This window comes from Lissotriton helveticus, chromosome 1_2, assembly GCF_964261635.1.
Source record: "Lissotriton helveticus chromosome 1_2, aLisHel1.1, whole genome shotgun sequence".
Classification (NCBI taxonomy): domain Eukaryota; kingdom Metazoa; phylum Chordata; class Amphibia; order Caudata; family Salamandridae; genus Lissotriton; species Lissotriton helveticus.
The window spans coordinates 332506213-332526002 of record NC_136058.1 but is presented as its reverse complement, the minus strand read 5'-3'; the positions used below and the strand labels follow the sequence as shown (position 1 = coordinate 332526002).

Below are 19790 nucleotides of genomic sequence, written 5' to 3'. Positions count from 1 at the left end.
TTGTACAGGTCTTGTAAATACTGCTTTAAATGCCACAGTGACTGAGGTTATGTCCACTTAGCTTAGTTGAATTCACCATTTCAAATTGTGGGTGAAGCTAAAGACTTACCTGGTGGCAAAAAACTTGTCACACTCCTCCGACAGGATCCGGAAACTGCAACACCAGAAAGAGAACCAAAAAAAACATCACAAAGGTAAAGGAAACCAAAAAAGGATAAGAAAAGACAAATACTAAACAAATAAGAGGAATCAGAAAAGAGAGACTATCCTCCACTCTTATTCAAAGAGACCCAGTGTCGCCCTTGATGTGGCAAACATGAGAGGATAGGGCAGGATGGGAGGATACAGAGAGGTGCAAATCAGACCCAGACAGGAAGGACGTGAAAGAACAAACCAAGGGGATGATAGTATCATGTGGTGTAGAGGAGGAGACAAATGAGCCAACAGTCAAGGGGCTTCTGGGGAACATGGGAGGCACCCGGGCTCATGGTCCAGTGCCTCCCGGACCGCGAAGGGACCAGACCTGCTCTGGGACCCCACTATATTCACATTCCTTGAGGAATGTTGCTGCATCTGGTGGGTCCCAGGGTTAGCAGGAACTAAAAGAAATCGAAGGGCGAGGTTTGCCGAAACCTGGGGAGGCTGGACGCTGCTACAACACCCTGCTTGGTGACGCGCTTTGCCAGATAAACTTTAGTATTCGTCAGAGCCCTAAAGTAAGAGGCAGAAAGAAGAAAGCATCACACATTTTATGAAACTGAAGATACATAGCCTGACCCTGGAGTATACTTGCATTACTAAGGAAACATGCAAGCATAAAAACAAAGAAGGAAGAGGACTACATAAATGTCACCTATTTGTTATATGTTATTTCATTTTATTTAATCATCACAAGCTATATAGTTAGAGAATAGTCTGGAAAGGGAGTTACATTTTGTAAGCTGAAGAGATTTAAAATAACAGAGAGAGAGAGAAAGAGAGAGAGAGAGAGAGAGAGAGAGAGAGAAAAGAGAGAGAGAGAGAGACCAGAGAGGAAATAGGAGAAAAAGACTTAGGGTTTTGGTAAAGTTTACCTGACTCTTTTTTTTGTTCCTCTGAGGTTGGCAGCCGCATTGGGTGGTCTGTCCCAGAGTACCTTGAAAGGAAGTTCAGAGACGCTTCAACCAAGAGCTTATTCGCATCAAACGTGAATCACAGTTCATCACAGTTTATCACACTTTCCAAACAACCATCCTTAACATACAAAACAAAAGGAACTTTTGTTCTCTGCACAACCATTGTAAAGCTCCTTTGGTTTATGAACAAATACATTTTTTTCTAGAAAGCTTTTTACTCTCCTGGTATCTACGACCAAACTTACCACACACAACTTGTTGCAAATCCAAACCTTGCGCTACAAGATCACAAAAAGAGACATGATCCCTTGCTGAAAAAGTTGTACGTGAACAGACAGCGCACTCTTAGGCTAAATAAACAAGGGCTGATGAACAGACAGCGCACGCACAGGCTGAAAAAGGTCTGAATGAACAGACAACGCACGCACAGGCTGAAAAGGGTCTGAGTGAACATACAGAACACGCACAGCTGATAAAGTTCTGAGAGAACATACAGCGCACCCACAGACCGAACAAGGTCTGAGTCAAAATACAGAGCCCCACAGGCTGAACAAAGTCTCAGTCAACAGACAGCAAAGCCACAGGCTGAACAGGGTCTGAGTGAAAATACATTGCAACCACATGCTGAATATGATCTGAGCGCACATACAGTGTACCCACATGCTAAAAATGATCTGAGCGCATATACAGCTCACCCACAAGCTGAACCACATCTGAGTCAACATACAGCGCACCCACAAGCTGAACAAGGTCTAAGTCAACATACAGCGCAGCCACAGGATCAGAGAGCAGATCCTAACAGCCCAACCCACTTCTTTATAAATCCCAACTTTCCAATTACAGGTAATGAAACATGCAAATTAAAACAATCTGGTTGATAAACAGCATGTTACATAATTCTGCCAACCCTCCATAAATTTGTCAACAACTCTTGGATTTACAGCAATTCAAGTTCAAGCTACAGCAGCTTGCAAATTAGAGCTGAGAAATGGCAGTAACAAGGAATCAATGGAAATCTATTTTAAATTATTAAAGGGAACCAGGAGTAGAAAGGAGGCAACCCACCACAAAGGGCACTGAAGACAGGTGGAGGCAGAAGGGAACACGTCACCTTTAACATGTCAGTCGAATAGCTGGTTAGTGATGATGGGGTCAGTAAGTCAGATGAAGGACATTCGAGATGGCAGGACCTGAAGGCACTCCGTTGGGATGGGAACCAGGCGGCCCGTGAGCAAGTAAAGAGGACGCAGAATGAATGACAATGTGCATTTAGTGACCACTGCCCCGGAAGGGCAGAGAGTGAAGCAATGCCGGTCCCAGGATGCTTGTTTCCGGTCCAGGGAAGACATGGCTTGGCAGTTCGGGCTGAACTGTTCCCATGAGGCACAGGGTCAGACTGATTTGCATATGGCCATTTCTGAACTGCTATAGAATGATGATGGATTAAACCCAGATTAGTTGACTGGGGGTGAATGTTTGATTCGCTCAAACGCTCTGTCCATCATCCCCTTTGGTATCGCTTTGAACTATGGGTGGTCACCCATTCCATGGCCGGCAACAGTGAATGGAGGGCAGCACAACTTCCCAGCACAGGGCCAGGCAGGTATATGAGCGGACAGGGAAACTGAACAAGGGCACACCAGTCACTGCAATGTGTTTGAATGGATGTATGCATATGACTTTATCATAGCACGAACCTAGCCAAAAGGCAATGGAGCACTGTACATGGTCAAAGACAAGCATGAAGTGAACGAGTGATAGGAGAGGTAGCTGGTTTGTGGATGGTTAATGCACTTGTGATATAGGGTCCTTTAAAGAGATGCATCTTGACCTCATTCACAAATTGGAGCCGCTTTGTGGCAGTCCTGATGAATATGGGGATGTTGTTTGAATGTGGATTGCTCACCTATCATCATTTTAAGCCTCTGATGAGGGGGCATAGAAGAACCCATTGAAACCAATGGAGATTAAACATATTTTTGAAGGAGAGAAGTTTGTTTGGAGGGTGATCTCATTGATGTGAGAGCTGCATGTTGTGGTACTCCTCAGAAAAGGGGCAAGGGATAAGAGGCTGATGGCATTTTGACAGGTGAGATCTGGGAATGTGCCTGAGTGCATTGCTTCAGTGCAGCATCAGCACCGATGGGATTGCATCCCATGGAGTTACTGACAGGAAGTGTTTAGTATTCCACCAGCAGATGTTATATTCCATAGTTAAATTCCAGAGTTAACCCAATGTAATGAAGCAGCTTATTTCTTATACTTTTCTCACGAATAACATTTCCAGCTGTGATCTTTTGCACACATTTTCACGCATGACAATTTTGGATTAGTTTCTCTGAAACTAAACATGTTTCTTCATGTAGCTTCGCACAACATTATCACACCGCCCTGAACATCATGTACAAGGTCTCGTTTCGCGGGGGTGCTAGAGGGCGCACAAGCAGAACTAACGTGAGGCTCCTGCTGCCTGGAATAAAGATCCTTCATTTATCCTGTTAAAATATATCGCAAAGTTGCTGCAACTCTGCCAAACTGAAGAACTAAGTGAGCTTCCCCCTCGGAGTGAGGCTCGGAGGGATCGGACAATGCCTGCCCAAGTGCCGGACCGGGAAAGACCTGACCGTGTGTGTCGCAGGAGCTGAGCGGTGTCGCCGAGCCGCGAGGGGGATGAGGCAAGACCGTGGCTTCACACAAGGTGGCTAGGCCACAACTGCCGCGAGAAGGGAAAGACGAGTGCATCCTCGTGGGAGTTGCTGAGCGTCCCGGGAGGTCCTGAGACGCGACGGGAGGCTGAGAGCGGAGGTACGAGAGGAGGTGGCTGCTAGATTTGGCACCTGGATCGGAGGAGGAAAGGTCGGAGTGCTGTGGGAGTGAGACCAACGCTGAGGCGGCCGACGGCGGGACAGCGCGAACCTGCCGCCAGGGCCGGTGAGGGAATCGCAAGTGGGTAAAGGCCCGTACTATAGATAATTGTGCTCTGCACTACTGGCTGTGAGCAATAGGACTTTGATGTGGTATTTGTATGCTTCGGACCTCCCCACCCCCCGAGTCCTTAGGATGCTATATTGCACACAACGGCCCAGAATAAAGCATTGGGACAGTACCCCCACTCGATCACCAAAAGGAGGAACTAGAGGCACTTAGGAGGGGAACTCTTTAGCACCTACACACAGCGTGCAACGCTGAATCCCGCATAAAGACTCTCACACTCACTACGAGGCGCCATTTTGTGAAGGGAGCAGACGGGCCTTCATCTTGGGAACGACGTACATAACGGAGTCTTCATTAGGCACTGTTGTGGGTGCCCCGAGGAAGGCGCACCCCTCTTCTGGGAGATATTGGGCACCAAGAGCTGCCACGACTACACAGACTGTGCGGTGAAATAAAAAACCCGCCCCCATAATGCCTCCCTGGTTCCCAGAGACATCAGACTGACGCATTGGGGGGGACACCGCTGGTGACGGGGGGCTCCTGTAGTAAACAGGCCTTTGCCCTGAAACCAGCGGCAGTGAAACTTGAGAGAAGGGAGCAGGATACTGAGTCCAAGGGCTTGTGCAAACTATTTCTGTGTGGCTGAGGATCACAGTGCCGGGACGCCCCTGTCTCTCACGCCAGGAACAGCACCAGTCGCAGGAAGAGCGGGAGACTAACGGAGAAGTAACGCCTCATATACTTGGGATCCCGCGCTGGTGGCAACATGGGGAAACCTGATACTAGACAACCAAAACTACATTTTGAAACAGCGAGGAAGGTGCACAGGCCTACACAGGATGATCGGGACTCTGAAAGTAGGGACGAGACCAGCGAAGGCGCTACCTCGCAAACTGCACATATGCACAGTATCTTGCAAGAGGTACGGCAAGGATTTGCGACAGTAGTGGACAAAGTGGATCGAATGTCGTCGCGGATGGACGCTATAGCACATAAACTGGATGGACATGAGGAACGCATTAAAGAGACAGAGAGGGGCATATCCGATAACGACGATACCAACGCCAGTCATACAGCACACCTGACACGAATGGATAAACTCTTGAAAATAATTGCAGCTAAAAAGGAGGACTTAGAAGCCCGCAGTAGGCGCAATAACATCCGCGTGATTGCAATTCCAGAATCGACCAACACTGGCAGGATGGAAGAGTGTGTAGAAAAAATGCTACTAGCAGCTATTGGTACGGAATCATTTTCCACGCAGTTCAAAATTGAACGGGCCCATAGAACCCTTGGGCCACAGCCAACACCTGGTAATCCTCCGCGGCCCATGATCGCAAGGTTGCTAAATTATCGGGACCGCGACGTGGCCGTTCGTGCTGCGAGAAATAAGCGGACCCTGACCTATGACGAAAACACGTTCTCGATCTACCCGGACTTTACACTCTTAGTACAGGAGGAGAGGCGCAAGTTTATTGACGTAAAGAGAAAACTGAGAGCGGCACAAATGGATTATGCACTGTTGTACCCTGCGCGACTCAGGGTCACACATCAGGGGAAGCAGCGATTTTCTACTAGTCCGCAGCAAGTGGAGGACTTCCTCCGGACAATGAAGCGTATGAATCGGAGTGGCGGAGACCAGGGGTCTTCGCAGCGATCCAACTCCACAGGAGCTGAAGATGATTCGCAATGAGACTGCCGCGCAGACACAATCCCAATCTATAAGGTGACCACTATTGAACTGATGAGTAATAGTGAACTGTGTGGCCGAACATAGGTGAGACATTACAAGCTGAACCATTTGATCTAGTAGCAACGCATTCCAGGCTCCACTCCCCCCCTAAAGAGCCCACGTGTCACAACAACGGAGGTCTTGGGGGGTGAGGAGTGTCTGTGTTGCCGACCAGAAATGTCCCCCAATGGGTATTCCCCTATGGCTGAACACAGCCCAATTTGTGCAGGGGATATGGAGAAGTTTTTGACTCTGTTGGGGGTTGGGGAGGGGGAGGGTAACAGATTCTGGAAAGTTTGGGTTGCTTCAGTGGGTGGGGGGAGGGCTGGGCAGGGTTGAGTTGTTTGTTATGTGAGAACATTGGAGCTAAAGTTTTGCCCCCTGGGGCATAGGGTGAGGACGATGGGGAACTCTGAGCAGGATCAACAGTACGTTACATCAAATGTATATGGTTGTCTCCAGATTGGGGACATATTGCATGGGCAACATTCAGTACGCAGAGAGAGCTCCGAAGGCATGGCTGAGGCAAACTTAGGTACACTAAATATCATCACTTGGAATGTATGGGGACTGGGCGATCCCAGAAAGAGGAGACACATACTGTCATACTTAGATAGGCATAAGGTGCACATTGCTATGGTACTGGGGACTCACTTTGCATGACAAAAACCAAACACCTTCGCCAATAAATGGGCAGAACATACAATCTTTTCCTCTTATTCCACATACGCACGGGTTACTGCCATTTTGATAAGGAAACAGGTGCCATTTCAGTTGCTGGGAGCTTCATGGGACTCGGAGGGTAGATACTGTCTCGCGTGGGGACGGCTGGGATCCAAATCGGTTACGCTGGCCTGCTGCTATGGGCCGAACACAGATGAGCCGGGCTTTTTTGATTCATTGTGGGACAAGATATTCGAGGTGGATTCTACCCATGTCATTTGGGGAGGCGACTTCAATGTTACATATTGTCCCAGGTTGAACAGGTCAGAGCCGGCGCCGCACCATTACACTAAAGCGCAGGCGGTGGTAAGAAACATAATTTCTGCCTACCAGTTGACCGATGCTTGGAGGCATGCCCACCCGCATGCACAAGAGGGTTTACATTTAAGTCATGGGCTAGGTTAGATTACTATGTAGTGTCTAGAGGGATGGCCCCAGCGATAGCCGGAGTAAGGCACCTGGCTAGAACCTACTCGGATCACACACCAATGTTGCTGGTACTCTCTTCATCCGACTTCAACACACCGCACAGTCCTTGGCGGCTCCAAGCCTCTTATCTTGCTTGACACAGTGTTCCAAGAGGAGCTGTGGGAGGAGATAAGTGATTATTTTCAGCGGAATAAAGAATCTGTGAATAGTGTTGAGATTATATGGGAGGCATTTAAGGTAACAATACGAGGATACTGCATAGCGAAGGGGGCGGAAATTAGAAACTGACCTTAAAGCGCTAGAAACGGAACTTGCGGGGGACCCGAAGGGCTCGACACAAGCTACATTCAGAGATAAACTTACAGAGTATATGGAGGAGGAACAGAGGGAAGCACGGTTTAAGGGTAAATACTGGGTGGCCAGGCAATATGGAGAAGGAGATAGACCTGGGAAGATACTGGCGCAAAAGGGCAAACAACCCCGCTGCTCTAACTATGTAATGGAAGTGGAGGATCTGGAGGGAGTGGCTTGCCGAGATACAGCCACCATACTTAACGCCTTTTTGAGTCATTACAAAAAGCTTTATACCATGACTAGAATGAACGACCTAGACCTAGATGGCTTTCTTAGGGATGTGGCGTTGGGCCGGCTTAGCGATTTCCAAAGGGCCTTTTTATGTGCGCCATTCGAGCTAGACAAGGTGAGGGAGGCAATAATGAGTCTGCAATCCGGAAGGGCCACAGGAACGGATGGAATTCCTGCAGAATTCTATAAAACATACATAGACTTGATGGCCCCTATCCTTAGGGAAGTGGATGAGGACTCGCTGGAAGTAGGGCGCCTGCCTGCTACTATGAGGGAAGCTCTCATACTATCGCTGTTGAAGCCGGAAAATGTGCCCGAGCATTGCGATTGTGATGCCAAGATTTTGGCTAAATTGATTGCGACGCGGCTGAGCTTGCTGATGGAGAACTTGATCCTACCTGATCAATCAGGCTTTGTACTCGGGAGAGCAACCTCCCACAAACTGAGGACGCTTTTTGCCATTTTAAATAATGTCTTGCCAGATCTCCCTCTAGCTGCGATTATTTTAGAAGCCACCAAAGCGTTTGACCCCATAGAATGGGATTATATTTTTGAGGTGATACTACGCATGGGTTTCCCGTCACTGTTCCTATCGTGGATTAAGCTACTATATTGCTTGCCAGTAGCCAAGGTCCTCGTAAATGGTCATACCTCACAGTCGTTTAGCATCTCCTCATTACTTTTTGCTATCGCAGTGGAGCTGCTGGCAGCGAAACTGCGACAACACCACAATGACAAGGCCTTACGCTGTAACCTGCGCCAAATACTTATATCACTATATGCAGATGATATTACCCTCTACATTCGGGACCCATAGCTAAATTTGAATCCGAAATTTAGAGAATTCATAGTGTTTGGACAGCTTTCGGGGATCCAGATAAATTGGGGGAATTTGAGTATTTCTGGCTTACGGCGGCTATGACGCGCTTCTGGCTAGACTACCGCTTGGAGTGATGTGAGGAAGAACTGAAGAATCTGGGGATAAGAGTCACCAGAGATAGGGAGGAACTTATGAGGATGAATTATGGGAAGGCCATTACTCGGATAGCACACAGCGTCACACGCTGGGTGGCGTTGCCCCTCTCCATGGAAAGATGTGTGTCCTTGATAAAAATGGTGATACTCCCCCATTTGTTATACCTTTTTTTAAACATCCTGCGTTACCCGGTGTTGGACTTGGCCCTTTTCACGGAAATTTTTTGCTTTTTGCTTCCCCTAATTCAGGATGTCCCCCCATTGTAATAAAGTTGTATAGGCCCTGTGAGGTTGAAATGCCCTGTGTAATATCAAAATCAATGCTAGGTGCAGGTGCTCTCTACCTTCAACATGGCTCCCATAGACCCCTGTTACTGCAGCGTGGTCTGTTCAGGCGCATTCTAGTTGCCAGGAGCTGGCTGGGACCCCAAACATTTTTGCCATTCCAGCCTGCCTTGCCTGCCCACAGTTAGAGTAGGGAAGCTCCTGGCACATTCTAGAATAGGGGCGGAGCCTATTTTTGCCGCTTTAGAGGGTGGTCACCTGACCTGGGCCTATATAAGGAAAGGGAGGGAAACTTTCCAGTCAGTTGGGGCATCACTTACCTGGGGCACTCACGCAGGAGATTTAGGCGGTAGGGCCTAGTCAGGGGCCTATGCCACTGGGAGTGACAGGGCTTAGGTGCTGCCTTCCAAGTAGAGTGAGGAACCCTGTACTAGGCCAGTGATCTGGCCCGGCGGGAGGGGAACCCAGGGACCATCTACAGTGACCTGCTGAGGAATCCTGTCAGCAGCCCTCAACTCACCCCCCTTCAAGAAACAAGGAACTATCCACAAGGGCGCCAAAACCATCAAGCGCCAAGAAGAAGTCTAACTACGCTAACCAGGACCACTGGGGATCCACCAGGTATTGGGCTGTGCTCCTCCTGCCCCATTGTCCTGACCTGGGTCCCTGCGCAATCCTGCCACTGTCGTGTGGCCTGTCCTGCCTTATCTGATTTGCAAATCTGCCTGTCCTGCCTAATCAGCGCTCTTGTATGGTGCCCCTGAGAAGCGCTGTGGACTGCTGACCTGCATAAACTGCTGTTGCCCCCGAGGCGCTGTGTTACCAGCGGCGTTGCCTGAACTGCCTTCTTGGTTCGTAGCGTCGATGGGCCTTAGGCGCTGTATGACCCCGGAGAAGTGCTGAATTTTGCCCCTTACTGGAAAACAGAAACAATGCTGGCCCTCAAGGTAATTTTACCTCGCAATTTATGAGAATACAAACAAGGGAGAAACCTTTTGTTTGTATGGGTTATTTTATTTAAACCCTTTTTATCAATTTTTGATCATTTTGAGAAACATTTTTATGGGTGAGAAAAAACACTAGTTACAAACATTTACAATATTTACAACTATCATACATGCGAATATCATACAACAATCAATAACTAACATATATACAGATGAATCCACAATTATATACAAGCTTCTTTTACAAGAGAAAACAACAACAATTCGACCATCACAAATAATCAATCTTTGTGAAGATTCAAATCATTAGAATGCCCCACCAGGGTCAAAAAACAGAAAAAGGCAACAATAAATTGAATTAGAACTCTTCAATCAGTTAAAGTTGACAAATAACTTAAGGCTTTGCTACATCAAAAAATGCCTATTTGCCGTTTTGCCGACGCGTTTCGAATCTGGATACAATCTCAGATTCTCTTCAGGGCTCTGTCATTGTGGTATTCTACAAAAAGAAAGGAAGCTTGTTTTAACCACCATTTATAAATTTGGGTCCCCTATCAAGACAGAAAGTCGCAGGGTTTTACCTTTTCGTATGGATAACGCGGTCCCGCGGTCCAATTATTCAAATGAGATAGGGCTTTTGATTAGGCAGAAGTTCTGTTAAAAGAATATGTGAATGGGAATTGGTTACCAGACCATTCAGAGACACACCGTTCGAGTGGTTCCACAACTGAAAAGCACACAAGTCATACCTTAAGTTCTGAAACACGGGGACGCTACTGTTTCCCTTCGCAATATGAATTCTCCGCTGACAAATCAATAGCGCTGCCGCCTGGAATGCAACAGACAAGGGCTGTACTTAACACAAGTTGCTTTACTGTAAAGACTGTTTACGGAGTTACAATTAATTGCAATGGGACATACCTGGAGGTCTTAATAAGGAGCAAAAGATGATTGTTGCGCCGATCCCAAGGGTCCTTTGCTATCGGGCGGGGAACAGGCTGGAATTGCCTCCGCGGCGTGCCACAGGGCGTGCTTCAATCGCGCTAGTTTCTAAAAGAATTATCTTGAGTTATTAAGCGCAAAACCGCCGTGTTTTCTCTACTAAAGTCTAAGGACACGCTTGCACCCACCTCACTTTCCAACTGATGGGCCAGGAAATGCAAACTCATAGGTGGAAACCCACCATGTGAGGTTCCTACATCATAGCAAACCCGCCGCTCGGCATTGTGGTCCATGTAGTTTCTCAGGCATGCAAAAAGATATTACAGGCGAGAAATCTCTGATAAAGAGTTGAGCCCCGTTTGGGTACTGTTGAACTTGAGTATCAGATACGCTTCTTTCTTTAGTAACATTTGGTCACTATTTACACCCAAAGTAGGTTGATTCAGATTGAACAGCACAGTCCACTTGAACTCGTTTTCCCCATGATTGTGATCAATGAAATGTTGAACAAGGGGCGCTGTGAGCACTTTGTTCTTAATGCGTGACCTATGTTGCGTCATGCGTGTGTTGGCTTGTTGATTTGTCTTGCCTATATAGATTTTAGGACAAGGACAAATGATGGCATGAACCACATTTTTGGTTCTGCAGTTGGTGAAATTCAAGTGGGTCCACATTGTGGCAGTATGGCGGAAAATTTTCCCTTCAATGGTTGTGTCACATGCGACACAATTTCCACATCTGTGGTGACCCTCCATTGGTTTAAGACCCCATTTAGACAATAGGTCGCTTTTCGTTTTTGATGTTCTGATGTCTGCGCGGACTAATTGCTGGCCAATATTCTGGTTTTTTCTAAAAGCAAATATTGGACGGGGGAACGGCATTCCCAGATCTTCTAGCAAATGCCAGTGTTTCAGAACCATCTGTCTTATTTTATGGGTTTCTGCACAAAATGTGGTGACGCAGACTAAACTCTCAAGTTCACGTTTATTTTTTGTCTCAAAGAGGCATTCTCTAGGTGTATAACGCGCCCTCTTAAAAGAATGTTTCAATAATTTTTTGGGGTAACCCCGTTGCACCAATTCGTCACAGAAATGTTGGCCATGTTGCTCAAACTGTTCAACTTCTGAGCAATTTCTCCGGATCCGGAGGAGTTGCCCATATGGCAAGTTCGCCCTCAAATTTCTCGGATGCGAACTGCCATATCGAAGGATGGTGTTTTTATCCGTTGTCTTCTTAAATAGTGATGATTTCAAGGTACCTCCCACATTACTTATCTCTAAATCAAGAAAGGTCATTTTGACGTTACTTGAATCAAGTGAAACTTGTATGTCATGATGTCTTGAATTTAACCAGTGGTGAAAGTTACTCAAGTCGGAGTGGCTCCCCTGCCACAGGAGCCACACGTCGTCGATGTAACGATACCACTGCATTATGTTTTGTGAATAAGGGTTATTTGTCTCTATGAATCTTTTTTCGTATTCGGCCATATAGAGTAAGGCCATTTCCGGAGCATAAGGGCACCCCATCGCGGTGCCCTTAACCTGCATGAAGAAGTCGTCATTGAAGCGGAAATAATTCTTTTTCAGAGTTATTTCGGCCAGTCTCAGTATGAAGGATGTGGGGACTTTATGAGGTCTCTCTCTGGAGTCAAGGTAAAGTTCGATCACCTCTAACGCTTCCTCCTGCGGGATTTGCGTATAGAGGGACGTCACATCCATTGTCACCATTAGTTGTAATGTGTCATCAAACAAAGTGCCCTCTACTTTTGACAGAAAATCCGTGGTGTCCCGTAGGTAAGCCTTAACTTTAGTCACAAACGGCTTCAAAAAGAAATCCACAAATTTGGACAAAGGTTCAAGGCACGAATCACACCCTGAAACGATCGGTCGTCCAGGGGGATCGAACAAATTTTTATGAATCTTAGGCAAAAAGTATGCCACCGGAGTTCTGGGAAATTTTTTGATTAAGAAGTCCGTTTCCTTAGGGCCCAAGAAACCACTGTCTTTGCCATTTTGTACAACATCAGCAATCAGGGATTGAATTTGTTGTAAAGGGTCTTCCGTCAATTTACGGTACCATTCCTGATTATTTACATGTGAACATCCTTCAGCTAAATATTTGTCTCTTGGCCAAATGACAACGGCACCGCCCTTGTCGGCCTGCTTTATTACCAATGAGGGATCTTCCTTGAGATTTTTCAATGCTGTCCGTTGTCCCCTAGTGATATTAGGTTTTACAAATTTCTGCTGATGTTCTAATCTATTGATGGATGACAGAAGAATTTGTTCGAATGCAAGTACTTGCTTAGGTATGTTCTGAGTAGGTACAAAAGTGGATTTATTCCTGAGACCCGTAGTCTCCATGTTACTAGTTGGGGGCTGGTTGGCAAAAAAGACTTTGAGTCGGATCTTGCGACAGAATTCTAACGTTTCCAACTTTATTTTAGTAAAGTCTGTACGTCTGGTGGGAACAAATTTCAACCCCAAATTCAATACTGACTCTTCGTCTTTTGACAATATCCGAGCTGATAGATTAACTACGGTGGACGGGTTTTCTACGACTTGTAGAAATTCCTCCGGGTTCGCATTTCCCATTGTGGTTTGAATCTTACTTTTGGCTGCTGGCCTTTCTCTAAAAAAGGAGTTTGTTTTTTACTATTCCCACCTCTTGAGTCCGAACCAGATGACTCAGAGGACGAGGTTTCTGAAAAAGTTTTGTACCTGTTTCTAGATCTTCCTTGGAAGTTGGAAAGTGCTCCTCGAGATTCTGGTTGGGAGTAGAAATCGTCTTTAAGGAAGGGATAAGCCCTTTCTAATGTAAAGGATTTGGAGTCCCTTTCATACTGTGCTGTCTTACTATTGATTGTGTTATCTTTGAAAGATTGTATCTCTTTGTCAATTTTCTCTAAAAGAGCTTTAGAGTCTGTAACCACCTGGTTGTCTCTGATGGCCGTAGTAAGTTCCTCAATTTCTTCTAGTTCCTTAGCACATAGTCTCTGGGCAGTTTCTATAGTATGGACCATTAGGTCCCTGCTGCACTTAGTGTTTATGCAGCTAAAGCCCTTTTTGTAATCTGCATCATCAGTGAAAATGACTGGGACATTTTTCACCTGGAGGCCCCAAGGGATGGTCCCACCCCTTAGGTGTTTCAGGAGAAAATGGCCGTGAAGTTCCGTACGAATCTGTTTTTTACGGAGTCTGGTTAATTTCTCAGTTTCGTTCTGCTGCTGAGCTGAAGAGCTCAGAGTGACTTCTGCAAAGGGGGATGTGGCTAACAAATTCTTAATGTGGTTTTCAGAGAAAGACAAAGTGTCCTTCTCGCCCATTACTTTGGAGAGACAAAGATGTCTTTCCAGGCCGCGAGCCAGAAACAACTCACAACACGGAAAATTCAATGCCCTTAAAACTCTCGCGAGTGTGCACTCGCTCTAGAATTTGTAGAAAAGCGGAGTTTGGTCCTGGGACAGAGGGTCAGCTGGACCTTATAATACTGGAAAACAGAAACAATGCTGGCCCTCAAGGTAATTTTACCTCGCAATTTATGAGAATACAAACAAGGGAGAAACCTTTTGTTTGTATGGGTTATTTTATTTAAACCCTTTTTATCAATTTTTGATCATTTTGAGAAACATTTTTATGGGTGAGAAAAAACACTAGTTACAAACATTTACAATATTTACAACTATCATACATGCGAATATCATACAACAATCAATAACTAACATATATACAGATGAATCCACAATTATATACAAGCTTCTTTAACAAGAGAAAACAACAACAATTCGACCATCACAAATAATCAATCTTTGTGAAGATTCAAATCATTAGAATGCCCCACCAGGGTCAAAAAACAGAAAAAGGCAACAATAAATTGAATTAGAACTCTTCAATCAGTTAAAGTTGACAAATAACTTAAGGCTTTGCTACATCAAAAAATGCCTATTTGCCGTTTTGCCGAAGCGTTTCGAATCTGGATACAATCTCAGATTCTCTTCAGGGCTCTGTCATTGTGGTATTCTACAAAAAGAAAGGAAGCTTGTTTTAACCACCATTTATAAATTTGGGTCCCCTATCAAGACAGAAAGTCGCAGGGTTTTACCTTTTCGTATGGATAACGCGGTCCCGCGGTCCAATTATTCAAATGAGATAGGGCTTTTGATTAGGCAGAAGTTCTGTTAAAAGAATATGTGAATGGGAATTGGTTACCAGACCATTCAGAGACACACCGTTCGAGTGGTTCCACAACTGAAAAGCACACAAGTCATACCTTAAGTTCTGAAACACGGGGACGCTACTGTTTCCCTTCGCAATATGAATTCTCCGCTGACAAATCAATAGCGCTGCCGCCTGGAATGCAACAGACAAGGGCTGTACTTAACACAAGTTGCTTTACTGTAAAGACTGTTTACGGAGTTACAATTAATTGCAATGGGACATACCTGGAGGTCTTAATAAGGAGCAAAAGATGATTGTTGCGCCGATCCCAAGGGTCCTTTGCTATCGGGCGGGGAACAGGATGGAATTGCCTCCGCGGCGTGCCACAGGGCGTGCTTCAATCGCGCTAGTTTCTAAAAGAATTATCTTGAGTTATTAAGCGCAAAACCGCCGTGTTTTGCCCCTTAAGCGCTCACCTGCTGTGTCCTATAACTGCGCTGCCCTAACCGAGACACCGCTGCGCCCTGGACTGCCCGCTGTGCCCTGAGGAGCGCCATCACTGCGGACATCTCCCCCCCCCCCTCGGTGGCCCCCGGTACCAGGAGAGGGCCGCCGCCGGGTTGCTGAGGGTCGCGCCCGGCCTAGGAGAGTAACCGGGAGAGGCGCCGTCATCCGGTGCGCCTGGGGGGGGGGGCTGAGATCACCGCCGCAGCCCGGCCCAATAGCTAAGGATCCCCGCGGCGGCCTCCGGAGCATGAGGTAGGCCGTCGCGAATTCTAGTCAGGCCGCGCTGGGCCTTGAAGGTCGGACTAGGCCGAAGCCTGCCTCTACCATCACGTGACGGGGGCGCGTCTCCTGCCCCGCCCCCGCCGCAAGCCCATTGGGCTTTGAGGCCACGCCCCCGCAGGCCGCACTGCCATTGGCGGCTGCGGGCGCGCCTTTGCCTCGGCCCCCACTGATTGGTCTCCGGCCCCAGGAGCCTTCAGGAGGCCCGGGGACCGTTTCTTTCGCCAGAGCGGGGCCTCCACTGCTGCACCGGAGGCCCCGTGTCAGCCCTGCCATTACAGGCCCTACGCACGGGGCTGCCTCATCACGCGGGGTGGGCTCAGAGGAGTCCCGAGCCCCTCTCCGCCTACATCACCACCGCAAGGGGCCCGGAGAAGGCCCGAAGAGAGGTAAACCCCCGGGGAGGAGGGCGGAAGGCCGGAAGGCCGGAGAAGGCCTCAGAGTTCGCCCCTCCCCTGGGGAGAACTGGTAACTGGGCCTCATTGGCCCCCTCAAGCCCTGGAACTGGGACAGGGCTCCCAAAAGACAGAGTGGGGCCCTCAGCTAAGAAAAGTTACCCCTGGATGGGGCATAGTTCCTTCGAGGGTACTGCTAGGCCCGGTTCAATACCCAGGTTATTCTGGCCTAATGAACTGTTTGTGTTTGCCTAAGGAAAGGTTGATAGTTCCATAATGAGCGGGTTATTCTTGTCTGAGTAAATGCTCATTTTACCTGGATGCATTGTTTATTAATGCCTAAGGGAATATCTAGGGAGGAGCCATGAAATAGTTGGGAACCCGTGGAAATGGTTATTCCCAATGAAATGTCCTATTCTGGTTTAATGCCATGCTGATTTTTAATGTGATGAAATGCTCATGTTATTGTAGGCACTGTTTATTACTTGCCTCAAATGACCTAATGCCAGGATTATTCTGGCTGGATGAATTAGTTATTCTTGCCTAGTGAAAGTATTAATTTTACCTAATGAAATGCTTCTTCTCGCCGTAGGCATGGTTTATTCCAGATTAAAGAGATGCATATTTTAGCCTGAGGGATGATGATCTTGTCCTAATGGAATGGGGAATTTGCCTGTTCCTTAATAGAAAGCTCATTCCTGTTCAAGGAGATGGTTACTCCTATTTGAGGAGATGTTTATTCCTAATTAAGAAAAGGTGGTACCTATGCCTAGGAGGTGGTTCTTCCTAACTTTTGAATGGTTTATCTCTGGCTAATGAGTTTAAGGAAATGTTTTTATTCCTGCAGAAGGGATTTTATTCCTACCCAATGAGATGCTTTTCTCTTATAATGAGATGTTGGCAATTAATTAATTACCTATTCTTATTCGGGAAGGTTATTCCGGCTAAGGAGTTTTCCTACCTAATGGAAGGTTTATTTTTGTCTGATGCAAAGTTTCCTGAATGCCGTTTATTCCTCTAACGACATGGTTGCTGACCTACGGAAATGTTTATTCATGTCTAATGAAATGTTCACCCTTGCTGGGTGAGAAGTTAATTGTTTAGCCTACTGAACAGGTTACTTACCTGATGACATGTGGACTCTTGCTACATGACATGCTCATCCTCGCTTGATGAGCTGGTCGTCCATGTGTAATGAGAGGCTCACCTTCGCGGGGTGCCTTGGTATTTAAGGCCTAATGAAATGTTTTACCCTGGTTTATCGTGAAGAAATGAGATGCTAATCCTCTAATGAAATGTTCACTGCGGTGTGTTAAATTGGATATTGAACTGCTCCCTTTACTCCCCTCTGATGAAATGCTTTGATGAGTAATTGATACTGTGATTTTTGATTACCCTAACCTTGATCTTATATAAAAAGATATTGTTTTAAATCAAACTCACTGGTGAGGTCTTAGTCATTGCGTGTGCGTTTATTGTCTCAGTGGTTGTGTGTGCTGTGTAGTCACTTAACACCTAAGCTTTCGGGTGCCTACCTGCTCGTACCAGTTCCTACATTGGTGCCGAGCGGTGGGATTCAGGACCTGTGACTATACAGCACCCTCCAGTGAGACGGAGTGTGCCGCAATTAGACTGGCCACCTATCGTGCCTGCAAGCATAAATAATTGCCCCCCACTGTCTAGCCTGTGGAGTGTGTAGAGACCTGTTTAACCCAGTATTGTTACCTACGTCCTAGTTTCTTTCCTTGATTTTATCTGGGTCCCCACCTGGCAAAATGGAGTTCCAGCTAGCCGACCTGGAAGAGTACACAGGGGCACAGCCATGGGAATTTTGTCAGGGGATGGGGGTGCCGGTTGGGCGGAGAGCCGCAAAGGAGGAGCTCCGTACCGCTTTGAGGGCATGGGTAAGGGCCCACCCAGAGGGGAGAGGGGATGGGGAACAGGAGGGGCAGGTCAAACCAGGGGAGGCGGGCGCTCCAGAAGGACTAGACCTACTGAACACTGTGATGAGTGGAAATGTGTTGCCGGTAAGACGTTCCGGGGCAGGCAGTAGTGTATCTAGGAGGAGTGCGTCGTCAAAGGTGTATGAGGACAGGAGGAAGGAGAGGCGATTGAGATTGGAGCTTGCTAAGCTAGAGCACGAGAGGGAGAGAGAAAGGGAAGATAGGGAGTTCGCAATGGAAGAAGAGAGATTAGCATTGGAAGAGAAGAAGCTGGCGCACGAGATCCAACTTAAGGAGTTGGAGCTGAGAGCCTTACAATTAGGTGCGCCAAGAAGTTCTAATGGTGGCAGCGTAACCGAGGTTCGGGGGAGTGATCCTGAAGGGAGTGGTGCAGGGATCTTCCGACCCAGCGAGGCGGGAGAGGTGAGGAGTAGCCCAGCTAGGTCCCAGGATAGTGAGAGTGTTGTAGGGCCTCACATCCCATCTACAGGAGTGTCCCGAGGTGCCCCAACCGCAGTCACAGGGCCTGGAGAGTTCCATAAGGGGACCCTAGGTTGGGAGCCTAGGCTGTCCTGTTGTGCCTTCCAGTAAAAGGGATCCCCTTGTGTCAGGAGAACCCGGAGCATCAGTAATCGGAGCTCCAGTGGTTCGGGGTTCTGACCAGTCGCAGGGTTTAGAACCTGGACTGGGGGTTCAGGTTCAGGAGTTGCCTGACCTGGAGGGTGGGGTACCTGTAATTAAGGTCCCTACCAGTTTGACTTCCAGGGGTACTTCTCCCGGTGGGGGGGGTGCAGAACTCTGGGAGGGGGTGCGGAGGGAGGAAGGACTCTCCTCTGTCTCCGGCTCAGCCACAGGGCGCAGATCCCGGATTGGGTGGCCAGGTTGAGGGTTTGCCGGACCTGGCAGGTGGGACCTCTGTAACCAGAGTCCCCCCGGATTTGACTCTCAGGGGTACTACTCCGGTTAGGAGGGTGCGGAACTCTGAGAGGGGGTGTAGGGGGAGGGAGGACTCGCCCCTGTCACCGGTTCAACCTAAGGGTTTAGACTCTAGGTTGGGGAGAGAGTTGTGTTCTGAGGGTGTCCCGCTTAGGAGGAATGCGAGGAACCCCAGAAGGAGAGGTAGGGGGAGGAGAGCCTCGCCCCTGGTGGCTGGTCAGCCTGAGGGTTCGGACTCCAGGTGGAATGACCAGTGGCCGCTTGGAGCTGCAAGGAGGAGAAGGAGAGTAGTCAAATGGTACTACGGACCTGGGGCTACTGCCCCCACTCTGTGCGAGAGCTAGGGCCAGAGACTTTTGGACTGTCTAGAGGCCAGTCCTGGCCACATCCCACTAGGGAAAACCAGTGGGGTGGGTTGAATGGTGAAGAGCTGGCAGATGTCATTGAAGTTACGGGCCTGCGTCCACCTTTTTCCGCCCCAAGCAAGGAAGCCCATCAAGGTGATGATTGGTCTACCCTGGCTTTTGGCTGGGGGGAAGTTGTGTTGGACTTGGCCCTTTTCGCGGAAATTTTTTGCTTTTTGCTTCCCCTAATTCAGGATGTCCCCCCATTGTAATAAAGTTGTAGAGGCCCTGTGAGGTTGAAATTCCCTGTGTAATATCAAAATCAATGCTAGGTGCAGGTGCTCTCTACCTTCAACATGGCTGCCATAGGCCCCTGTTACTGCAGCGTGGTCTGTTCAGGCGCATTCTAGTTGCCAGGAGCTGGCTGGGACCCCAAACATTGTTTCCATTCCAGCCTGCCTTGCCTGCCCACAGTTAGAGTAGGGAAGCTCCTGGCACCTTCTAGAATAGGGGCGGAGCCTATTTTTGCCGCCTTAGAGGGTGGTCACCTGACCTGGGCTTA

General features: G+C 47.8%; 1 protein-coding gene across 2 annotated transcripts in view; it reads right to left on the bottom strand.

Moving 5' to 3' along the window:
* LOC144803374 (uncharacterized) overlaps positions 1-19790 on the bottom strand; it is a 101110-nt gene that overhangs the window by 55666 nt on the left and 25654 nt on the right. For both annotated transcript variants that reach the window (XM_078671863.1, XM_078671862.1), the window contains exons 2-3: positions 1074-1135; positions 110-154 (exon numbers count right to left, since the gene is read on the bottom strand). In XM_078671863.1, coding sequence (XP_078527989.1) covers positions 110-154; positions 1074-1135 — 107 coding nt within the window. The remainder of the gene's footprint in view (positions 1-109; positions 155-1073; positions 1136-19790) is intronic.